This window comes from Lytechinus pictus, chromosome 11, assembly GCF_037042905.1.
Source record: "Lytechinus pictus isolate F3 Inbred chromosome 11, Lp3.0, whole genome shotgun sequence".
In the NCBI taxonomy this organism is placed as follows: domain Eukaryota; kingdom Metazoa; phylum Echinodermata; class Echinoidea; order Temnopleuroida; family Toxopneustidae; genus Lytechinus; species Lytechinus pictus.
The window spans coordinates 10,145,844-10,166,248 of NC_087255.1; the positions used below are offsets into that span (position 1 = coordinate 10,145,844).

The 20,405-nt window shown below is 36.7% G+C and overlaps 2 protein-coding genes across 3 annotated transcripts in view; both read right to left on the reverse strand.

Moving 5' to 3' along the window:
- Positions 1-437, reverse strand: part of LOC129271746 (receptor-type tyrosine-protein phosphatase kappa-like) — a 53,496-nt gene extending 53,059 nt beyond the window's left edge. Inside the window, exon 1 of one of the 2 annotated variants that reach the window (XM_064106675.1) lies at positions 90-437. In XM_064106675.1, coding sequence (XP_063962745.1) covers positions 90-180 — 91 coding nt within the window. In that variant the 5' untranslated portion in view covers positions 181-437. The remainder of the gene's footprint in view (positions 1-89) is intronic. The other variant, XM_064106676.1, reaches the window with a different exon arrangement.
- Positions 438-10,690: 10,253 nt separating this feature from the next.
- On the reverse strand, positions 10,691-19,684 carry LOC129271452 (uncharacterized). The gene is made up of 4 exons (XM_064106775.1): positions 19,372-19,684; positions 16,192-16,423; positions 14,420-14,616; positions 10,691-13,863 (listed from the first exon to the last, which is right to left on the reverse strand). Exons 2-4 carry the CDS (start codon positions 16,377-16,379, stop codon positions 13,805-13,807), a joined length of 444 nt encoding a protein of 147 aa, XP_063962845.1. The 5' UTR covers positions 16,380-16,423; positions 19,372-19,684; the 3' UTR covers positions 10,691-13,804.
- Between the last annotated feature and the right edge of the window lie 721 nt (positions 19,685-20,405).

The following is a 20,405-nucleotide window of genomic DNA, read 5'->3' on the forward strand; positions in this document are numbered from 1 at the left end:
GGTTGCTCCAGCGATTTTGCTAATAAAGAGAAGCATGAGCATTAATTCCAAACATTTTGCGGAAATCAAATTGTAAAAAAGCGACTTACCAGATGCAATTTCTGCTGTGAGTGTGAGTTGAAAGAAAGCGCACCAGAGTATACATATTCCATGCATTTTAAACTCCATATATATCTCCATAAAGGTTTGTTTAAAAGGCGCCAAATAGACAGAAGTACTCAATGATTTGATAGAAATTATTCTTCAACGAAAATGTCCATCTCCTGCTTGTCCTAAACATCGTCTGATTTGCTTTATTACTTCTCCGTTCCTTTTAATTGATTCGATTTTTGTCCACGGTGCTTCCTGGTTCGTCTGGTCGTAACGGCTTAAGTCACACTGCAGACGAAACTCACCGCGGCGCCGAACCTTCCATTCGAATCACGGCGAATCAGAATGCTGCCGATATTTATCTTGGTCATCGCGGTGGAGATGTCACTGGACTATGCTTGACCTCCCCATGTTTGTCCTTTTCGATAAGAAATGCGAGAAGCATACTGCATACAAACCCATTCGGTGCAAAGGGCAGTTAATTAAGACAATAAGAGCTAATTAAGGGCATACGAGTTATAACAGTGTGTCCACATATCCAAAACAAATTTCCCGAAAGTAAATCTCAAAATTCCTGAAATTCATAGACGTTTCCTGGAATTTTCAAATGTTATTCTTTAAAAAAATCGGACTATAACAAAGCGAGCCTAAACTTGGTCCAAGTGACCAAAATCAAGGAATTCAACTTTTTTTGTTAACTGCACTTTTTAAAAATAACAACAAAATTACAAAATGCGAGCGCCAGAGCGCGAGCAGACAATTTCGAGCTACGTATGAGGCAAACAATTCTGTAAATATAACATGAATATTGAAAGATGCTACGTTAATTGTAGATTTATTGTAATTTTCTGATTTCCCGGAATTTCCTGGAAATTTTTTATTTCCCGAAAATTACCTGAAAATGATCCGGATTTCCCGGAATTCGGGAAATTTCATTCAAAGTAAAAACACTTAGCTATAATGTAAGATAATGAGCAACAATTTGGGGGTCTGGAGATCCGCATCATCAATGGCCTAGGGTGTTACTTACATTACTTACATTAAAAATGTGCTTGACTTAACGAACATCTATAATAATGTGCCTCATTGCAATCTGATGCATTTTTCATGAGATGGTAACAAGTTAATATAAATTCGAACTGTGACTGTATTCGTTATAGAGCTTTGTGACATAGTGGATAAGTCTTCGGACTTTGAAACAGAGGGTTGTTGTCTAAGAAATATGATGTATTAAAACGAAATAAAATACATGCACATACCCCCCCCCCTCTCTCTCTCTCTCTCTCTCTCTCTCTCTCTCTCTCTCTCTAATCTATTTTATCGTTATTCGTCTTCTTGCAAACGGACCAAAAAAAGCGCCGTTTTAACATTTAAGTAAATAAATCTTTAACAGTTAAGTAAATAGATCACAAGGCCAAGAGTATACAAAGGTATAAGATTCGTGCTTCAATATTTGTTTTAACATTTATTAACATTTGCAATAGCGAGAAAGGGAGAAACAATAATTAATTGATATCGATGATAAATTATGTTGCTGATTAAAAGTCTTTAAAATAAAATTACCTAATATTTTTAATGCATGTTTCTTAGCGCTGTATAGTTGTGCAAACATGTATCCACGAAACGTATTTTCAGTTTTACTGAACCAATTGGCATGTATGGACATGTTACATGAAAGGAGAATTGTACAAGAATTAGTTTCATTCATTTGGTTGTTCATAACTCCAAAGAGAGCTTGCAGATGAGAAATTATCATAATACGTGATAAGCAAGGGGAATGCTCAGTGCGTTGAAATTTAACCAACAAGGAACTTGTATTCCCAGTAGATAATAGGGATTGAAGACAAGGAAGATTAGGTATGTTGTTGACATTCATAATATCACAGATGGGTCTTTTAAGAGTCTTCTAGAACATTAAAGGTCAAGTCCACCCCAGGAAAATGTTGATTTGAATAAAAATAGAAAAATCAAACTAGCATAACGCTGAAAGTTTCATCAAAATCGGATGTAAAATAAGAAAGTTATGACATTTTAAAGTTTCACTTATTGTTCACAAAACAGTGATATGCACAACTCAGTGACATGCAAATGAGACAGACGATGATGTCTCTCACTTGCTATTTTTTTTGTTTTTTTATTGTTTGAATTATACAATATTTCATTTTTTACAGATTTGACAATTTTGACCAATATTACTAAACCATATAGGATTAAACAATGCTAATTCCACATGTTCAGGGAGGAATTAATCGTTGATTCACTTGACAATTATAGTAGAAAATTATAATATTTCATATTTCATATAATAAAATACAAAAGAAATAGTGAGTGGATGATTTCATCAGTCCCTTCATTTGCATACCGACCATGATGTGCATATAACTGTTTTGTGAAATTAAGCGACACTTTAAAATGTCATAACTTTCTTATTTTGCTGAAATTTATGCTTGTTAGATTTTTCTCCTTTTATTCAAATCAACGTTTTGTTGAGGTGGACTTGTCCTTTAATATTTAGACTGTTTAAGAAAGAAGCAGAATATTTTTATTGTAGATTAATTTGGAGCTTTCTGAAAGATTAGAAATCGATATAACAGATCAGACCTAAGAGTTTCAAAACACAGACAGTTTATGTCCGTGCATAGTTTAACTCTATGTGGAATAAAACATTAACTTCTGAGGAATAATTTTCACGTCATCAACAGATCAATGAACTATTGCAAATATTTCAAGAGAGGGATTCTCAGTTCTCATGATCTTCAACCTGTTTTTATAGAGAAAATTCTAAAACCCATGGGTTGCTGAAATTGACGCTGTCTTCACTGACATTTTAGCTCGCCCATCGCAACTCAACATCAATTTCATCATCGCCAGCGTTGTGGACTTTGACTAAGGAAGTTTCTACCAACCCATTTGGATAGAGGCCGACAGTGTAATCGGAATATAACAGAAGTACAGAAGTGACGTATCCTCAACCCGCTGACGGATAATCTGTTTTGTGCATAGCTTTGATTCCCTTTGTAGTAACAAAAATAAAGATAAAATTCAAAAAAATAATCTTACTTGTTATTTGTTAACTGATACCGTAACAGACATGATAGGGTAAAGTTTACTCACATTTTGTTATTGAGCTTCTGGCATAATATATTGAACACTGTTTGTTTATCATGAACCAACCCGTTCCCTCTCTTTCCATCATTATCAAGAATATGTTGCTTCTTAGAGACATTGCCATGAGTATATATATGAAAGATTTAGAAAAGATGTATTTTTGTTATAAATATAGGATTTTTTTTTCACTTTTCTGGAATTCAATTTGAATTGAAGTAAAAGCCTGCATACGTTTTGTCATATTTAAGGATTATTTAATTTCATAGTTTGAATTAATTGTGAGATATGGTAAACGAAATAGAATACACATGATGTGTGAAAGACCGACGCTAATTGAAATCCGATATTATTATTAACTTTTTTATTCAATAAACAACAATGTTAATAAGGATAATACTTATAACATAATGACAATACTATTATTATTTTCATTAATATTATTATCATTATTATTAGTATTGTCATTATAATTATCATTATTATTATCATCATCGTCATCATCATCAAGAGGTTCATCATGGCTGTAGATGAAGTTAAATAAATTAATCGGTTGTCTAACGATTGATCAAACGTTGGAATACCACGTTTCGTCTGCTACTGCTGGACTTCGTCAGATAATTATTGTTATTATTATTTTGTAGTCGCTGTCTTTTGAGATCCATAAAAATGTAAATATGCAGTTCTTATACAAGTGTCCCCCCCCCCCCTTTGAAAGTCGCAGCATAAAAAATGGGAATGGGTCGTTCGTATACATGAGGACATTTTTTCTTCTTTTTTATGGTTTGTCATTTTTTTCTTAGACGAAATGACCTTTATTTGGGGGTGAAAACCTTTTTTTTATCGCTTGTCAAATTTTCCTCGGGAAAATGTGCCCCCCTCCCTTTGGGAAATCATAGATCCGCCCCTGTTAGTAGTAGTAGTAGTAGTAGAAGTAGTACACTACAAAACTCTGGTGTTGATTTAACACCAGCCCGGAATCTATATATGTCCACACCATAGAAGTGTTAAACAACACCATTATCGTTTTGGTCTAATACCAGAAAGGTGTTTATGCAACACCAATTAGTATTAAAACAGCATCGGTTTGATTCCAAACTGGTGTTGTTCCAATATTTCTCTGGTGTGGACATATATAGATTCCGGGCTGGTGTTAAATCAACACCGGAGTTTTTGCAGTGTAGTAGTAGTAGTAGTAGTAGTAGTAGTAGTAGTAGTAGTAGTAGTAGTAGTAGTAGTAGTAGTAGTAGTAGTAGTAGTAGTAGTAGTAGAGTAGTAGTAGTAGTAGTAGTAGTAGTAGTAGTAGTAGTAGTAGTAGTAGTAGTAATAGTAGTAGTAGTAGTAGTAGTAGTAGTACAGTAGTAGTAGTAGAAGTAGTAATAGTAGAAGTAGTAGTAGTATAATGATAGCATAAATAATCAAATGAAAACAATTGTGTTAACAAAAATAATGATGAGAATGAAGTGATGAATGCAGGGTCTACATGTATTTCTTCTTTTTTGTGTGTAATTGGGCTATGCCATATAAGCAATTTTGCTTGTAAAAAATTGACACCTCATAAATCCCCAATTTAAGGGGGAAATATGTCATGAACGCATAATCATTATATATGGCTGGAAAGAGTATCTTCTCCCAAATAATTTGATATCATATTTTTGTTGTATGTATTCACGCTTGGATAATCAGTAGGTATTCTTTGCAGTGATGTAAGTTTTGGATTGCGCCATAGCAAGGCATGACTACAATGAATGAATCCAGATGCCAGTGATGCCACTGGTTATCCAAGCGTTAACACATACCACATAAATAGGGTATGCAATTACTTGGGAGAACATATTCTTTCAGGCCATATAATACTGATTATGTAATTCATCACACATTTTTTCCTAAATTGGGGATTTCTGAGGTTTCAGGGTTTTTTTTACTCAAACGGTATAATTGTCCAAACCATAATATTTCACCATTGTTACATTTTATGATTTTATTTTACTTGTAAATATTCTTTATGTAAAAGGCGGGAGTGTTATTTCTGTCGTCTATATCTAGGTCAGCCAATATGACTGATAACATTGGAAGCCCGGGGGGGGGGGGCACTCGACCAAAAAAGTGGTAGGGGTGTGCCGCGGGCGAGACAAAAAACGGGGGCCTTGGAGCGGGCTTATTGTAAAAAGGAGGGTCCTCGGAACGGGCTTCGGAACTACAAATGTTTGTGAAAACGGGGGTCCTTGGAACGGGTCGCCTGCGTGCGAGTGTGTATGCATCCCTATGGAACGTGCATGCAGCTAGCCCGGCGGCACGACTGACGGGCGCGCTAGCGGAGAGGCGATGGTCGGACAGCGAGCTGCGGCCGCTTTTCACCAAAATTGCGAACGGAACGGCGTAACGGAAAATATGCGCAGCCCTGGAGCGGATTTTTTTTCTTCTTTTTTCTCGAGAAGAAGAAAATGCTATGCTTTGGAGCGGATTTCTTTGTTCTTTTTCTCAGTAAGACAAAAATGCTATGCCTCGGAACGGACATTTGAGTGTAAAAATGGGGGTCCCCTCCGCGGCACATACCCACTATGCATTATATACTGAGTGCCCCCCCCCCCCCCCGGGATTGGAAGTAACGTGTATCAGACACATATGTAGGCCTTAATTGTTATAATACAAGCAGTGGAAAGCTGCGCTTCAGAGTTCATGGAGCTACTTTAAACATGCTCTAACCATGTCAACAAACATAGAAACAGAATAAATTGAATTGAATTGAATTAAAGTATATACACTCTTAAAACGTTGTGCTGTCCGCACAACAATTGGTTAAAAAAATTATCCAACTCTGGGTAGTTTTCAACCAATACTGTATAGTTTTCACCCAAAGCATATGCAAATTTCGGGTTTAAAACTACCCAGAATTGGATAAAGTTTTAACCAATTTTATTGTTGTGTGGACCGTATGTTGCCCAACATCAGAGTGTAGCTTATGTTGTATAGCGTTTATGATCAAATGATATGGCATTCATGACATATGTGGCTCTTTACAATGTGATTATGTTTTAGCATAAAACTGCTAATAAGGTGATTCACAGCATTTCAAGGAATAGATTTCTCCCAGGTATGGCCTACCTTACCCGGGTTGAACGTATTTCTAATCATGGACCTATTAATAGGTCCATGTTCTAATCAAGTATATAGTCGAGCTACTCTTCGGGGCGACCTACAGCCCCGATGGGCGATTCCATACGTGTCGTACGGGACATTTCGACAACATTTTCTAGTCTCTTAGCTGAATGCTTGAGCAATTAAAATTACTCCTGTTTTGTCAACGATAAAGTTATAATGGGTATATAGTCATGTGAAAATGTTGTGTGTCGTACGGGAATTAGAATGTCCCGTACGACACGTAACATTTTCATCTCTAATTCACCCGTTGGCAACGTATTATTGTTGGTTGTCATTTTGTTTTCATGACTATCCAGTAGTACTTTATTATTACCGCAAAACAAATTGAAGTTCCTCGTTTGTTTGGACAGCAGGTTGAGAAGTGTTGTGAAAATGGTTGAGTTTTCTAGCATGGAATCGCCCCGATAGCAAACAACCCTAACTTTAAATAACTTATAGAGAGAATAAAAAATCATATATGCGTGTACATGCTCACATTGAAAAGAAAGAAAATTTAGTGTTTAAGTAGTATCTTTCATTGCCCTCGTAATTGTTTCAAGTTTTTATGTTTAACTATAGGGCGGTAAAAGCTAGGGGGAAACCAGGATACCTAAACGTCACATGAGGGTAAATATTGAATTTGTTGCAAGGTCTTAAACTCTGTCACACCAACGATACCGGCTCCAGACCGACCGCTTGTATGTCATTGGAAGTAACGTATGGATTTTTGTCTGGCTGGGATCGGTTCTATTTGTGGGACTGTTGCATAACAGTCGACCTTTGCTCATCTTGAGTCTATCTAAATCCGCTATTAATGATAAAGGGTGGTGAGTTTGTTAAAGGACAAGTCCACCCCAACAAAATGTTTATTTGAATAAAAAGAGAAAAATCCAACAAGCATAACGCTGAAAATTTCATCAAAATCAGATGTAAAATAAGAGAGTTATTACATTTTTAAGTTTCGCTTATTTTTCACAAAACAGTTATATGCACAGCTCAGTGATACGCAGATGAGAGAGTCGATGATGTCACTCACTCACTATTTCTTTTATGTTTTTTATTGTTTGAATTATTTCAATTTTAACAGATCTGACAATAAGTACCCTCTTGGTTGAACGACAAAATGTTAATACAATGGTAATTATATATGTTCTGGGAGAAAATTGAAATACTTCATATAATAAAATACAAAAGAAACTGTGAGTGGATGATGTCATCAGACCCCTCATTTGTACACCGACCAGGACATGCAGGGTGTGCATATTGGGAAATTAAGCGAAACCTCAAAATGTTATAACTTTCTTATTTTACATCCAATTTTGATGAAATTTTCAGTGTTATGCTGGTGTGATTTTTCTCATTTTAATTAAATGGGGTAGACTTGTCCTCATTAGTAAGTGTCTTACCACAAAGTCCGGTCTACGATATTTATAATCGTTACCTTTTTTTTCCAATGGATATAAGCTATATTGATTTTGAAGAGGATAGATTTATCTTCTTTTCTTTTTGTTTGTTTCACATTATGAAGAATGCATGTCAGTGCCTGTCAGAAGGAAAAGTATATAAACATGTAAACCAATCTTTATTTCATTTCAATCCCGAAAACAACAACAGCGTTACATCATGCATCACATTGTATTACAAATAAAGGGCAAAATGTTAATAATCACAATATTATAATGTATAGGCACATTGCGACATGAATAAAATTAAAAAGAAACGCGCTGAACAAGTTACATGCTTTACTTGTACGGCTACATGTACATGCCGCCAATTATGTTATAGACGTACAGACATGGTAAACTAGTCAATCGTTTTATATAATTTTTTTAAAGCAAAAAAAAGGTGAAACAAGTTGGGGTTGATTACCTAAGTACTTCAGTTATCAACCCCCACTTGTTTTATTTTACACTTGTTTAATTTTGTATACTTATTCACAAAATATACGATTAAAAGCTAAAAGAGAGAAATATGCAATGCAAACACACGCTTTATGAAAAGGATAGAATACGATTATGGAAATTATGAATGAAGGAAAAAGACAAAGAGGGAAAAAAATGCATAAAAAGAGAGCTCGTTTGCATAGATGATTACGGTAAGAAATATAAACTCCTCAAAAAAAGGTTGGAAATCTGACTTTGATCGACAATCCCTCCTAGAGTTTAGTAAATATCAATGTGTAATTAATATATATGAATAGATTATTTTATTCTCTTTAAAATGATACCCTACACGATATGATTATGGTTCATATAGAGGTGAAGTGCCTTAAAATGTGGGACAAGGTCAAAATTCAAAAGTTGCAAAAATGACACGATATTGAAAGTCACTGTTCTTTTTTCCGTGGTGATGAGTGAGTTTCTTAGCGGTTTCTTTTGACTTTGTTCGATGATTCATTGCACATCATCACATTAGCGTTTGTACGCAGGCGTTAGGTATCCCATCAATTTGTAAATGCATCAAGATTTTGCCATTGAGCTCACATAATAAACTTGTACTTTGTATTTATTTTTTTCGGCCTTTTATCGACAAAAATACTTATACTTCTCTATGATATCGTTCATTTCTGTTAAAGGGGAAGTTCCTCCTGACGAGAAGTTGGTTTTAGTGAAAGCAGAACATAATTGGGAGCTGCTAAACTCTGACGGATTTCCCATTAAACCTACACCATTTTCACTCTCTGCTTTTATTAAAACCATCTTATTATTAGGATCAACTTCCCCCTTTAAAATGGTTAAAGACGTTGTTCATGTAAGTTGCATACCGCCATCTTTCGACAGATCAACGGACGCAATGAAGAGGAATGGATAATGATAAGGGGAAAATATTGAATATTTTCTCACACATTATTGGGACTATTGAGATTTTTTCGTTTGTTTGATTGAGTCGTTGTTTTTCTGTTTGCTTGTTTGTTTATGTGGGGGTATGTGTGTGTGCGTGTGTGAGGGTTTCGGGCTGAGTGTGTGCTCTTTCGGTTCGATTTTCTTTTCATTACCAAATACCAAACTTACAATACCCACATAATATACCCTCCCTCCCTCCTTCCCCTCATAGCACCATCCCAAACTCCCCCCACCCTCTCTCGCCCCTCTCCCTCTCTCTGCATCCATCCCTCCCCCCTCTCCAGCTCTCTCTCTTTCTCTCTCTCTCTCTTCCCTATCCCCTCATTCTTTCCTACTTCCCTTCTTTCTACACTGTTAAAAATAATTTTACCAACGCTGTTTATTATGCGAATCGCGCAGTAGTTGTTTAAACATTTTAAATAAGTGTTTAAAATCTTAAACAACAGTTTAAATTCTTATATTTAATTATCAATAATTTAAGCATGGTTGTTTAAAATTTTAAACACTTGTTTAAAGTGTTTAAACAACTACTGTGTGATTCACATAGTAAACAACGTTCTTTAAATTATTTTAACAGTGTATCTGTCTCATTGGCTTTGATGCTATCCTGCCCCAAAACATAACAAGAAAATATTAATAAAGGAAATTCTATGTAAACGAAACTTTTGTTGTAACTTCTTTTGAATAAAATTGTTATCCAATAACTCTTTATGATTATGTCATTATTTTGATGAAGTTATATCATTTGTGCTTGTTTATTTTTTTTTAACTATAACAACCTTCAAAATATGAAATCTGAAATCCAATTAACAACATGGATTTACAAAACATGACACAATTAGTGGTTCATTTATTTCAAAATCCACACCACTCTTTAACATCAATATATAGGGCATATCAGCACCAACAATATTCCCATGAAGACCGACTAATAAACATTTACTATAGTAATTCCAGTATGACTGCTACCTGTCAAAGCAAAAACGATATTTCTGGAAATTTAAAGAAAATACTTCACGATCAGTATTGCAGTTAAAATCGACTCAGTAGAAAGAATGGCACAAACACGATACAGAATCGGGTCTGAAATTCTTCTCTTTTTTTCATTTTTTTATTTTGAATCTTGGTCATTATATATTCACTCGTCCTCGTCCAAAAATATTATAATTTTAATCACTAAACGTGATATAACGACGTAGGTTTTACAACAATGTTAATACATATATACTAGTCATTCAATTTAGGTGACATTGTCATTACTACATTTGTCATAACACTTTAAAAACGTGACAGTGTGCAAGAAAGTATATACATGTACATTTGAGTATCACCCACTGAACCTTCAAATACGTATTCCAAGTTCAATGACATCGCCTAAATCCGCACAATAGATACCTCCATTCATGTCATTAGTATCAAGTAGCATTTCGTTCATCAAATTTGTATTACTTTCCTGTTCGATTAGTTCCTATCATAGCATACCGGGTTTTTTTTTTTTTTTTTTTTTTTTTTGTTAAATAGAATCTACAATAAATACTTTATGTACAAAAATATTTAGATAGAAATCCTCCATTTATGTTATTTTTTTTACTTACAAACCAAAAAGCAATCATTTTATGTACAAATACTACATTAACATGATTAAAATTACCCGAAATTTTCGAGGTATTTGTTTATCACGAGCGTGAAAATTTTCATCGCCAAGTCGTAGAAAGTACCATTTTATCAAAGTTAAGTTTTTCCTTGCAACCATATACAAACAATGCCTTGCAAAGAACTTGCACAGTAAAAACAAAACTAAACAGCATGTATTAATCTATCAGAATCATGGAAAATGAAAAAAAAATGATTTATTCCTTCTGAGTTTAAAGAGAGTTCAACAAAATATTGTTTCAGAGATTAAAGCAACTCTTATGCAATGAATATTGAAAACTGAATATTGCTGTTAAAGTTTTTAATATTTTGATTCAAATTCAAACAAACCTTGACCAGTCCATAGTAAACTATGTTGTATAAACATTACTACATACATGGTATAGAGCTCATATAAATAAGTATACTTTGAGTTGTTATAATTATTTCAGTATCTTACATTATCGTTTTGAGTGATGGATCAAATCCGATTTGCTGCAAAACTGTCTCAATACGTTTTACTTAACCAGCTAGAATACAATATTCATACAGATATCAGAAGAAAAAAATATTTTGTATTTACATGCAAATAATAATTAGACTTTGTCGTAGAGAAAAATACTCCGGTCTTCATAATTTATAGTACTTTCGTATTTTTTATATTAAACTAGAACTTTTGGATATTTTCTTTGAATCATTGCTATATTATAGTGAATGAATTTCCGAAAAATGTTAATTCGAACGACTTTATAAAGTATTAATACATGCATAAAGATCTTCGTAAGATGACTGTTTTTCTATTTATCATTGGTTTAACGTGTAGATCCGTCAATATAAACATGATGAATAAATAATAAAGTCTTGGTTAATCTAATTACTATTCTAATAATAATAATAATCTGTTTTTTATATAGCGCTTAATACATCGGAACGACGTGTCTAAGCGCTTTACAGATATTACCCCGGTCATCGGATTCAATCAGTCATTCCCGCACACAATGTGTGCACATCCTCCACTCCCTGGGGAGTATTCCAGTCAGTCGCCGGTGAGGCGCACACAGTACTGGACAAGCTACAATGACTTTCACATCCTACCGGGTACCCATTTAGCACCTGGGTCGAGAGTGGCAAAGTGTGGATTAACGCCTTGCCAAAGGACGCCAGACCGCGGTGGGATTCGAACACACGACCCTCTGTTTACAAGGCGAGAGTCAGAACCACTACACCACGGCTCCTCCACTCTACCACTTTTAGAGAGTTTTCAAAGTCTGAAGATCGAATACTAATAGGACTATGTACACGATGTATTTCTTAAATAAGCATCTTTATAAAAATAAAATAATAATAAATACAAGTATGCATTCACATCGATGTGCAAAAGTCTATTCAGGGCAAAAATACATTTTTCTATTTACAATCATATGGTATTTACATTTTTTTTCCAAAATTAGCTAGGAATCCAATTTTGTGTAGGATAAAATACAATAACTAAAAGTATTGTGGAAAACTTAGAAATGGATGAAGGTCGGCTGCTCTCTCCCCTGTGGCTATTCCTGACTCAATATCCATACTTTAAAAATATAGTGTGTAAAAAGTCTCACCTTGGGCAAAGGAAATATTCTCTTAAAGTTTCAGATATAGGTCTGATTTATTTATGGAAATGTTGAGAACTGACAAGGTGTAATTTGTTTTTAGGGTTCCATGACACTTGCTCCGGCGACAATTGCTACGATGGAAAATGTGCACGTTAAGCCAATCATAAAACATAACCTCCAAAGCTAAATAAACCATAAATCCTCGTCTTTATATTATTCAGGACCGAAAGCTATATTACAATCCTAACTCTAACCCTAAGCCCTCTGGGACATCAAGACCGGGGGGCGTTCCATTTTATCCGACAGTTACCATAGTAACAGTACCTCTCAGCCAATCAACATCAGAGAAAGATGTCAGATCTGACAACTTGTCGGATGAAAATGTTGATGAAACACTCCCCTGAGCAATAATTGTCGCAGGAGCAAATGTCGTGTCACCGTGTAGGCATGGTGTAGGCTACCAATGTGGTACTCTACACAGTACACTGCAAAAACTCTGGTGTTGTTTTAACACCAGCCCGGAATCTATATCTGTCCACACCAGAGAAGTATTGAAATAACACCAGTTTGGAATTAAACCAATGCTGTTTTAATACTAATTGGTGTTGTACAAACACATATCTGGTGTTAGACCAAAACCCAACTGGTGTTGTTTAACACTTCTCTGGTGTGGACAGATATAGATTCCGGGCTGGTGTTAAATCAACACCGGTGTTTTTGCAGTGCAGGCATCGCCATAATGGAAAGAACACGGCCTACAGTCTGGGTTCACACGAGTAGGAATACTGCTTGTAAATACCGGTAAATACCGCCTCGATGGGTTTTTTTTTTTCAGGAAAATGAGGCATCATTGGAAATGCAGGGATATACTACAAAATATTATACTTCTTGAATAGTTTCGCGTATCGTCCATGTGTTTCAAGCACCCTCTCGCATACCCCTGTATACCACTCAGTACATCGTAAGTACCTTTTAGCATTTACAAGTTTTTTGAGGGGGGTTCAGTATTTCCCACCTGGGCGGGCGGAAAATATATAAATTCCCGGGAAATTTCCAACCCTGGCTATACAGTGCAGTCTCTTTATGGAATACGCTGTAAAACCATGGAGCTATGGTAAAACCATCTTGACACTGCGCAGTTTAACGGTGTTAGTAGGTAATATCTTCGCATAGTCCGCTGTTTGGTTGCGTTTGCGTTTTTCTCAACAACAAAAAGCAATATTGGAGTGTAGGCCTCCAGGTAGTTCGAGTCATACTTCACAAAGTAAAGACGTAGACAATCTCTCTGTTAACGATATTCCTTGTATCAAAAGTCTTCCGATAAAGAAAATGTTTTGAGTTGAGAGGGAAAATGTTCAAAGAATTCTATAAAATTAACGATATTATGTTGCTGTGACGTTAGAGGTGTACTTCGACTTGCACTTGCGCGAATTCCTCTCTTGAAATCATCTCATCGGCTGCACAAATAAAACAAAAAGAAAGATAAGTTGAATATAACATTCCGAAAATATACATTCCACTCACACATCAATCATTAGATCTTGTTGCTACAAAATATAATCAAGTAAAGTCAACCACAGTAGGCTGACAAAAAATAGTGGTTCTTTTAGGTATGCCCAAGTTATTTGCAAATATTCATGTCTTCCTTTCTGTTTCATTAGATGAAAAGCGTAGGATTTTAGAATCGAATTTAGGCTAAGACATATTTCATAATATTGGATTCTACATCTACATCATGGTGCTGAATTAAGTGCATAATGATTGTTTTAGTCCACTCTAAAAGTTTACCCAATATTGGGTAAATAAGGAACATGAATGTTTGCTAGGCAAAATGAAACCTAGTATTGTGTAAAATTTGCCCAATGTTTTGTTGAAATTTACCCATAAAACATGCATTTTGCCGCAATATGTGAGAAATTATCACCCAACAAACATGCATGTTCACTTTTTACACAATATTGGGTAAGTCTTAACTCAATATTTTTAGAGTGTCAAAATTGAAATCACACTCACCGTTATTGTCGTGTTTGCTCAACAGCGCCCAGAAATCCCTGACTGAACCGCCCTCTATCGACCATTCAATAACAGATACCTCATCGTCGACATCTAGATCAAGGACATCGAAGACTTGTGCGTTCGAGATCGATAACGGTGTCGTGAGCCCGAGTTCCTCTCCGCTCTCCTGATCCACTTCTACACCTCGACGGAATCTAAATTGGTGGGGGGAATTGAATGGCTAAATTGAATTTTCAACGCCTTCAAAAATACTCAATTAAATTCAAGAAAATATTTCTTTCTTCTTAATTGACATTTTTTTCATATAAAATATGCAAATCAATATTACAGTACATAACATATTGACTATCAATCAATACAGCAGTATTTAAGTTATGTGTACGGAAGCAGAAAGCAAGGGCTTGTGTCGGGATAAGCCTGATACACTGTAATAATTATGCTCCTTGTATCTCCGACACTCCAAAAACACCAGCCCGGAATTGATTTAACACCAGCCCGGAATCTATATACGTCCACACCAGAGAAGTGTTAAACACCAGTTTCGTTTTGGTCTAACACCAGATAGGTGGTTATACAACACCAATTAGTATTAAAACAGCATCGGTTTTATTCCAAACTGGTGTTGTTTCAATACTTCTCTGGTGTGAACATATATAGATTCCGGGCTGGTGTTAAATCAACACCGGAGTTTTTGCAGCGTACTTCCCCCGACCCAATTCGAAATGAGAAAGAAGTTACATGATAAGCACAGACTATCAAGGAGAGAAAGAATTGGAAGAAGTACAAACAAAGAGGTGGTATTACCCCCTGCCTCATGACAATAATGACTTTACAGCTCATGATTGTCTTTTAAAGCCAAGTCAATATTATACTTCCCTTAGTTCCCTATATTTTATAGTTCAAGATCACTTTTTGAAACCTTGAAGTTCACCTTTTTCATGGTTTAACTTTGAACGGGAGTCGTAAAATCTAGGGACTGTCATCTACCGGAAAATGAGTCTCAAAATGTGAAAAGTTCTCTCGGAGTTGTTCACCCAAACAATACAATTACCATTCTTGGACAAAAAAGGGCGGAAATTGACTATCATGACGACATAGCACATTTTTAAGTCGGAATAAATAAAGGAGGTGAAAAGGGGGAAGGGAAGAAAGTATTTCGAAGTTCGAGAAACGAACTTGTATACATCAACTGGATGTGAAGTTTTATTCTTGTAATTTCCCCTCAAGTTTGAAGGCATCATAACCGGGCATCATAAACATGTCAAAGTCAACACTGGCTACATCTTTTGGGGTGCAATCTTTTGAGTTGCAATCTTGCACCTTTTGTTCTTATTTTTCAAGTAGGCTTCATACCCAAAGTGTTAACCTTTGCACGTTTTAGGGTGCATAAATAATATTACTGCGTTAAAAAGACGCATTCGTCGTCAGTGATTTCTTCTGGTCTCCAAAACATGATTTCGAGATAATCGCGTTCAAAGTTTGAATGCTTTTCAGACCCTTATAACTTCACGCTTTAAAAGAAACCAGATTCTTTTGTACCAATTTCAAGCTTCCATTATTTTATAATATGCAGAATTTTGTCCGTAATTCGTATTCATTCTCTCAATATTTGAAATGAAGTGCATGTATGCATTTTAGACGCTGCTAATTGTCGTATTTTACACTTTTCCTCAAAGGTAAAACTTTACACCAAGGGTGCAAAGTTGCACCCAAAATTGACTACCATAAAATTGCCAAATCAAACGAGGAAAATGAAAGAATGTTCTCACCGTACACCGGTGTGTCTGCTCTGGTGCCGTACCCTCACCACATCAATCTGCACATCGTAGGTAGGTTCGGCCTGATCGACCACCTTCGTTTTCGATCCGCAAGCCCGCGTCAATGATGAGGAGCTGAACGACAACAACGTGGCCGCAAGAAGCGTGTTGACGAGAACGTTGACGGCTTTGTGATACATGTTGCTCCGAGATGTTGGTCAGTTAAGAAAATGACTGGTATGACCTGAAGACATAAAATATGAAAACGGTAAAGGGTTGTATGAAGTATAGACTGGTGGTTATGGATAAATAATTCCGCAGATATAATTATTTGCGAAAGGCCACAGCGCCGCAAATCGGATTGCAAACTCGCGAACAGCCGCTCTTGTCTTTGGTGCAGTTTGGCTTGTATTCGTGTTAAAAGATAGATGAACCGCTTGCCAATTAGGGAAGAATGCTGCTCTGTCCGTTTTTGGAGCAGGGGCGGTGGGGACACTCAGATATTGATGAATTAGGGGGCTGGTGTGTGCCTGCCCATTGATGACGTTCAAATTCAAAAGGGTATAAGTCACTTCACCTCCTCATCACAATTAGGGAGGGGAGGGGTCATACTGTTGTTTTCATTTTATACTTCGTCGCATTTCAAATTTTTATTTGTATTATTATTTTTTTTAGATTAGAGATTGGGACATGTGCTCCCTTCATCCTAGAGCTCCTCCAAAGAGTCACTTGGTATAGATTCATGATCTGCCACACGTATTCTCTGAGCTTGTTACTAATGACCAGTACACACTCGGGACGTCGAGGTCAAATAAATTAACCAACAAGGAGTCATTGCCCCCCCCCCCACCTTCCCGTAATGATATTACGATTGCATTTACACGTGTAATTTCAATATAACTTCGGAAAAGCTGCTTTGTATCTTGCGTTCTGTTCTTTCGATCTAGTATTGAATCTTGCCTGCTTGTGATAACACATCTGACTCGATACAAAAAGGGGCTGGTATGAGCAGGGACTTCCCAGCTATGAGAGTGCGAATAACGGTTCAGATCATTGCACCCTAAGTAATTAAGGGATATCTCCTTGGTATTACCATAGAGTAATAGCTCTATGGTATTACCATTCAATTCCATGGCCGTATAATGCAGCGGGGGCATTTGCTCCCCTTCCCCATTTTCTTACAAAAAAGAAAAAAAAACTGTTTTCTTGACAATTTTAGCAAAAATCCAACGAAATTACGCATGAAATCGTTCAATTCCAAAGAAGATGTGTACACCCCATGCATAGACAAAGTTCGGTTGCTTCGCTCCCTAGCTCACAGTATTGTTCTCGAAAACCCGGCTCGAAAATCATTTACACGCCCTGTTGGTCCTTAATCCAGTGCACAACCATCATCGATTTGGGGTATTCGTAACGCATTGAAGTTTTCATCGTTTGATTAATTTGGTTTGAATAAACTATACTATACTACTACACTATACAATGTTCCAATCACATATTCTTGTTGAATTTAGCATTATACAGAATCGTGAAAAACAGTTTTAAGAAAATGGGCCAATAATGCCACTTTTATGTCACACCTGCGGTGAATACACGGAAGCCTAACACCTGTAGTTACGCATCATATGAGAAAGCTTTTTATCAACTCTTAATTTCAAGAGTGGAGACAGTTGAACACTAGTGGGAGGTTTATTGACCCATTTTATCGCTAGAGTATATGGTGACCTCGTTGTAGCCCCATTACCCTCTCCGTCTAACTTTTGTTTCAGTAGACACCATGCTGATCCATGCACAACGTGATACTTTAACTTTATTTTCTGACTCGAGTTTGGAGTAATGAAGAGATCAGAGGTTTATTGGAAGTGATATCAACAACTATTACGGGTAGATATAGAATTCCCCCGGGATATACTTCGGTTAAAAAAAAAAAAGAAAGTCCCGACAATGCCAGCTAGAGAACTTCTCGGGACTTTCATTCCAGGGTTCAACAATCATAGGTGTCATCATAACACGTTATGTTTATCATTTTAACAATATTCGGTGTTGAGCTCAAATACCAGGTGTATATGGTTGACACCTGAAGGCGTGGTTCTCTAGAACACCGACTGGTGGTATTTTAACACCGGAGTTTTTAACAGTGTCGAAGATATGATTCTGATTGGAGCACGCAACATAAATTTTCATCTTTCGATTTGAATTAAAACCAGGTTGAGCTTCCTTTTTGCAAGTGTTGGTTTCAAGTGCCTGACAATAGACAGTGCCCCTAACAATAAATAAAGTGCCTAGGCATATTGTTTTAAAAGTTCATCCATTTTGCTAAGTGCAGGTATAATGTTTTCATTATTGAATGTCGTGGAATTAAAGTACGTCTAACCCAAGATAGTTAATAATAATGACCGTGTTACGTACAGTAGCAGCCATCTTTGTCGTTTTAGTGCCTATAGACGTCTTGATGCGAAGATGAATAAATTGTGTTTGATACTAGAACAGAGCTCATCGAACACAGAGAATGCCTGTAACTGTTAGTGTCAACGAGGCTTTATCTGTTATGCCACGGTCACACAGGCGACATCGACTCCTGACCAAAAAAGTAATAATAATTTTAAAAGCTGGAATTATACAGAGCTTTTTGCCTGAGGATATACAAAGTGCTGCCATTATTATCCCAACTTCACCAGGGTTTTTTTTTCACCGGAGCTCAGTGCATTCGAGCAATTGCTCAGGTACCCATTCACCTCTCCTGGGTCGAGTGAAGCACGGTGTTGATAAATTTCTTGCTAATGCTGCAATCACATTTCCCCTACGGCGGCCGTACAGCGAGTCAAAAACAGCCGTTTTGTTCTTTTTTATAGAAACCACCTATATGTAGCTGCATGGTATAAAAAATGTTAAAACGGCTGTTTTCGACTCGCTGTACGGCCCCTTAGGGGAAATGCGACTGAGATTTAAATGAAAAGACACCATGGCTGGGATTCAAACACCACGACTTGACAAAAGCTCTATCACGCGTTATTCCAACTTCATAATCGTCGGTCGTTTGGAGTCGGTTTCGTTGGTGTACCGGTAGCACTACACATCGGGTAAAGGGCGGGGTGTTGGGCTTTTAAAAAACTGGATTGGCACCATATGAGCCCGACGGCTTATATTCCGCAAACATGAAAAATTGAGATTTGATTAAAAAAGAGTAGTTACCTTGCTAGAAAGAGAGTGTCTATATCTGGACTAGTCGACGGTGAGGCAAATAGCAACTGTTCTTCAGTCCACCGGAATCAAGTTGGTAGATTCGCTCCGAAAGAAGTCGGTGTTTAAACTTCGATGGCGCTCCGGGTAATGGATGATTGGCCGGCCGGTGCTTGTAAAATATCTGCAAAATTGTGACTCTCTGGATTCACCCGATATTGTCTGGTCAGTATCAATCCTGGATCCACGTGGCTGGAAGCTGAGTCATACAATGTGTCTCGAGATGAAGAACACTGTCACTGAGAGTCTCTGAAAGCCTTTGAATGATTTCAGCCAGGGATCCGATCCAATATATACCCCCGGCCCGGCATCCTTGGCTCGGAAATTGGCAGCGGGCCTGGAACCGATGACTGGTTCGCCGACAAGGGTTTAGTGTATGGGGCTTTCCCGCGAAGTGAAGTCTGACACACTCGTGTGTGTGTCATTAATCCGGTTAATAAAATAGTGGAAGTTTTAAATCAGCATCGTGACGTCAAAACTCTCAAGGGAGGAAGCGTTCTGTTGCTTTTAGGCCCGTTGAAGATGATTGACCAAAGAAAGAGAGTGGGAGGATGAATAATGGTAACAATTTTTTTTTTTTCGAAAATCACAAGTGCTTCGCGGAGGTGGATATCGTTTTTCTACATCTTAGATTATTTTAACAGATTTATCTTGTAAAGCATCAAAGCATCCTATAACTTCAACCTGAACTGACCTTATATTAGAACATGGCAGTTTTTGATTGGTTGAAATTATATCTTGTTGTTCTTTTCTTCCTTTTTATAGCATTTATGAACTTTCAGTCGGAAGAGTGATGTGGTACATGGCCGGAAACATGTATCATTCACATCGATTGGCATTCGGGTCACATATGTCCTACATTTACCAAATTTGATGCTGAAATTACATTGGGCATAGATGACCCCACGTACAGACCCCTTAAACTCCTCATAATCTTCTTCATCGACGGCCTCGATTTGGCAATAAGCTCTAACTATACGGTTATA

What these genes read in the sequence shown, in the direction of transcription:
- LOC129271452 (XM_064106775.1), bottom strand. Translation starts at nt 16,379, where the DNA reads ATGTATCACAAAGCCGTCAACGTTCTCGTCAACACGCTTCTTGCGGCC. An exon ending in AGCAGACACACCGGTGTACG is followed by an intron (nt 14,617 to 16,191) that starts GTGAGAACATTC and finishes CCACCAATTTAG; the next exon opens with ATTCCGTCGAGGTGTAGAAG. An exon ending in GAGCAAACACGACAATAACG is followed by an intron (nt 13,864 to 14,419) that starts GTGAGTGTGATT and finishes TTATTTGTGCAG; the next exon opens with CCGATGAGATGATTTCAAGA.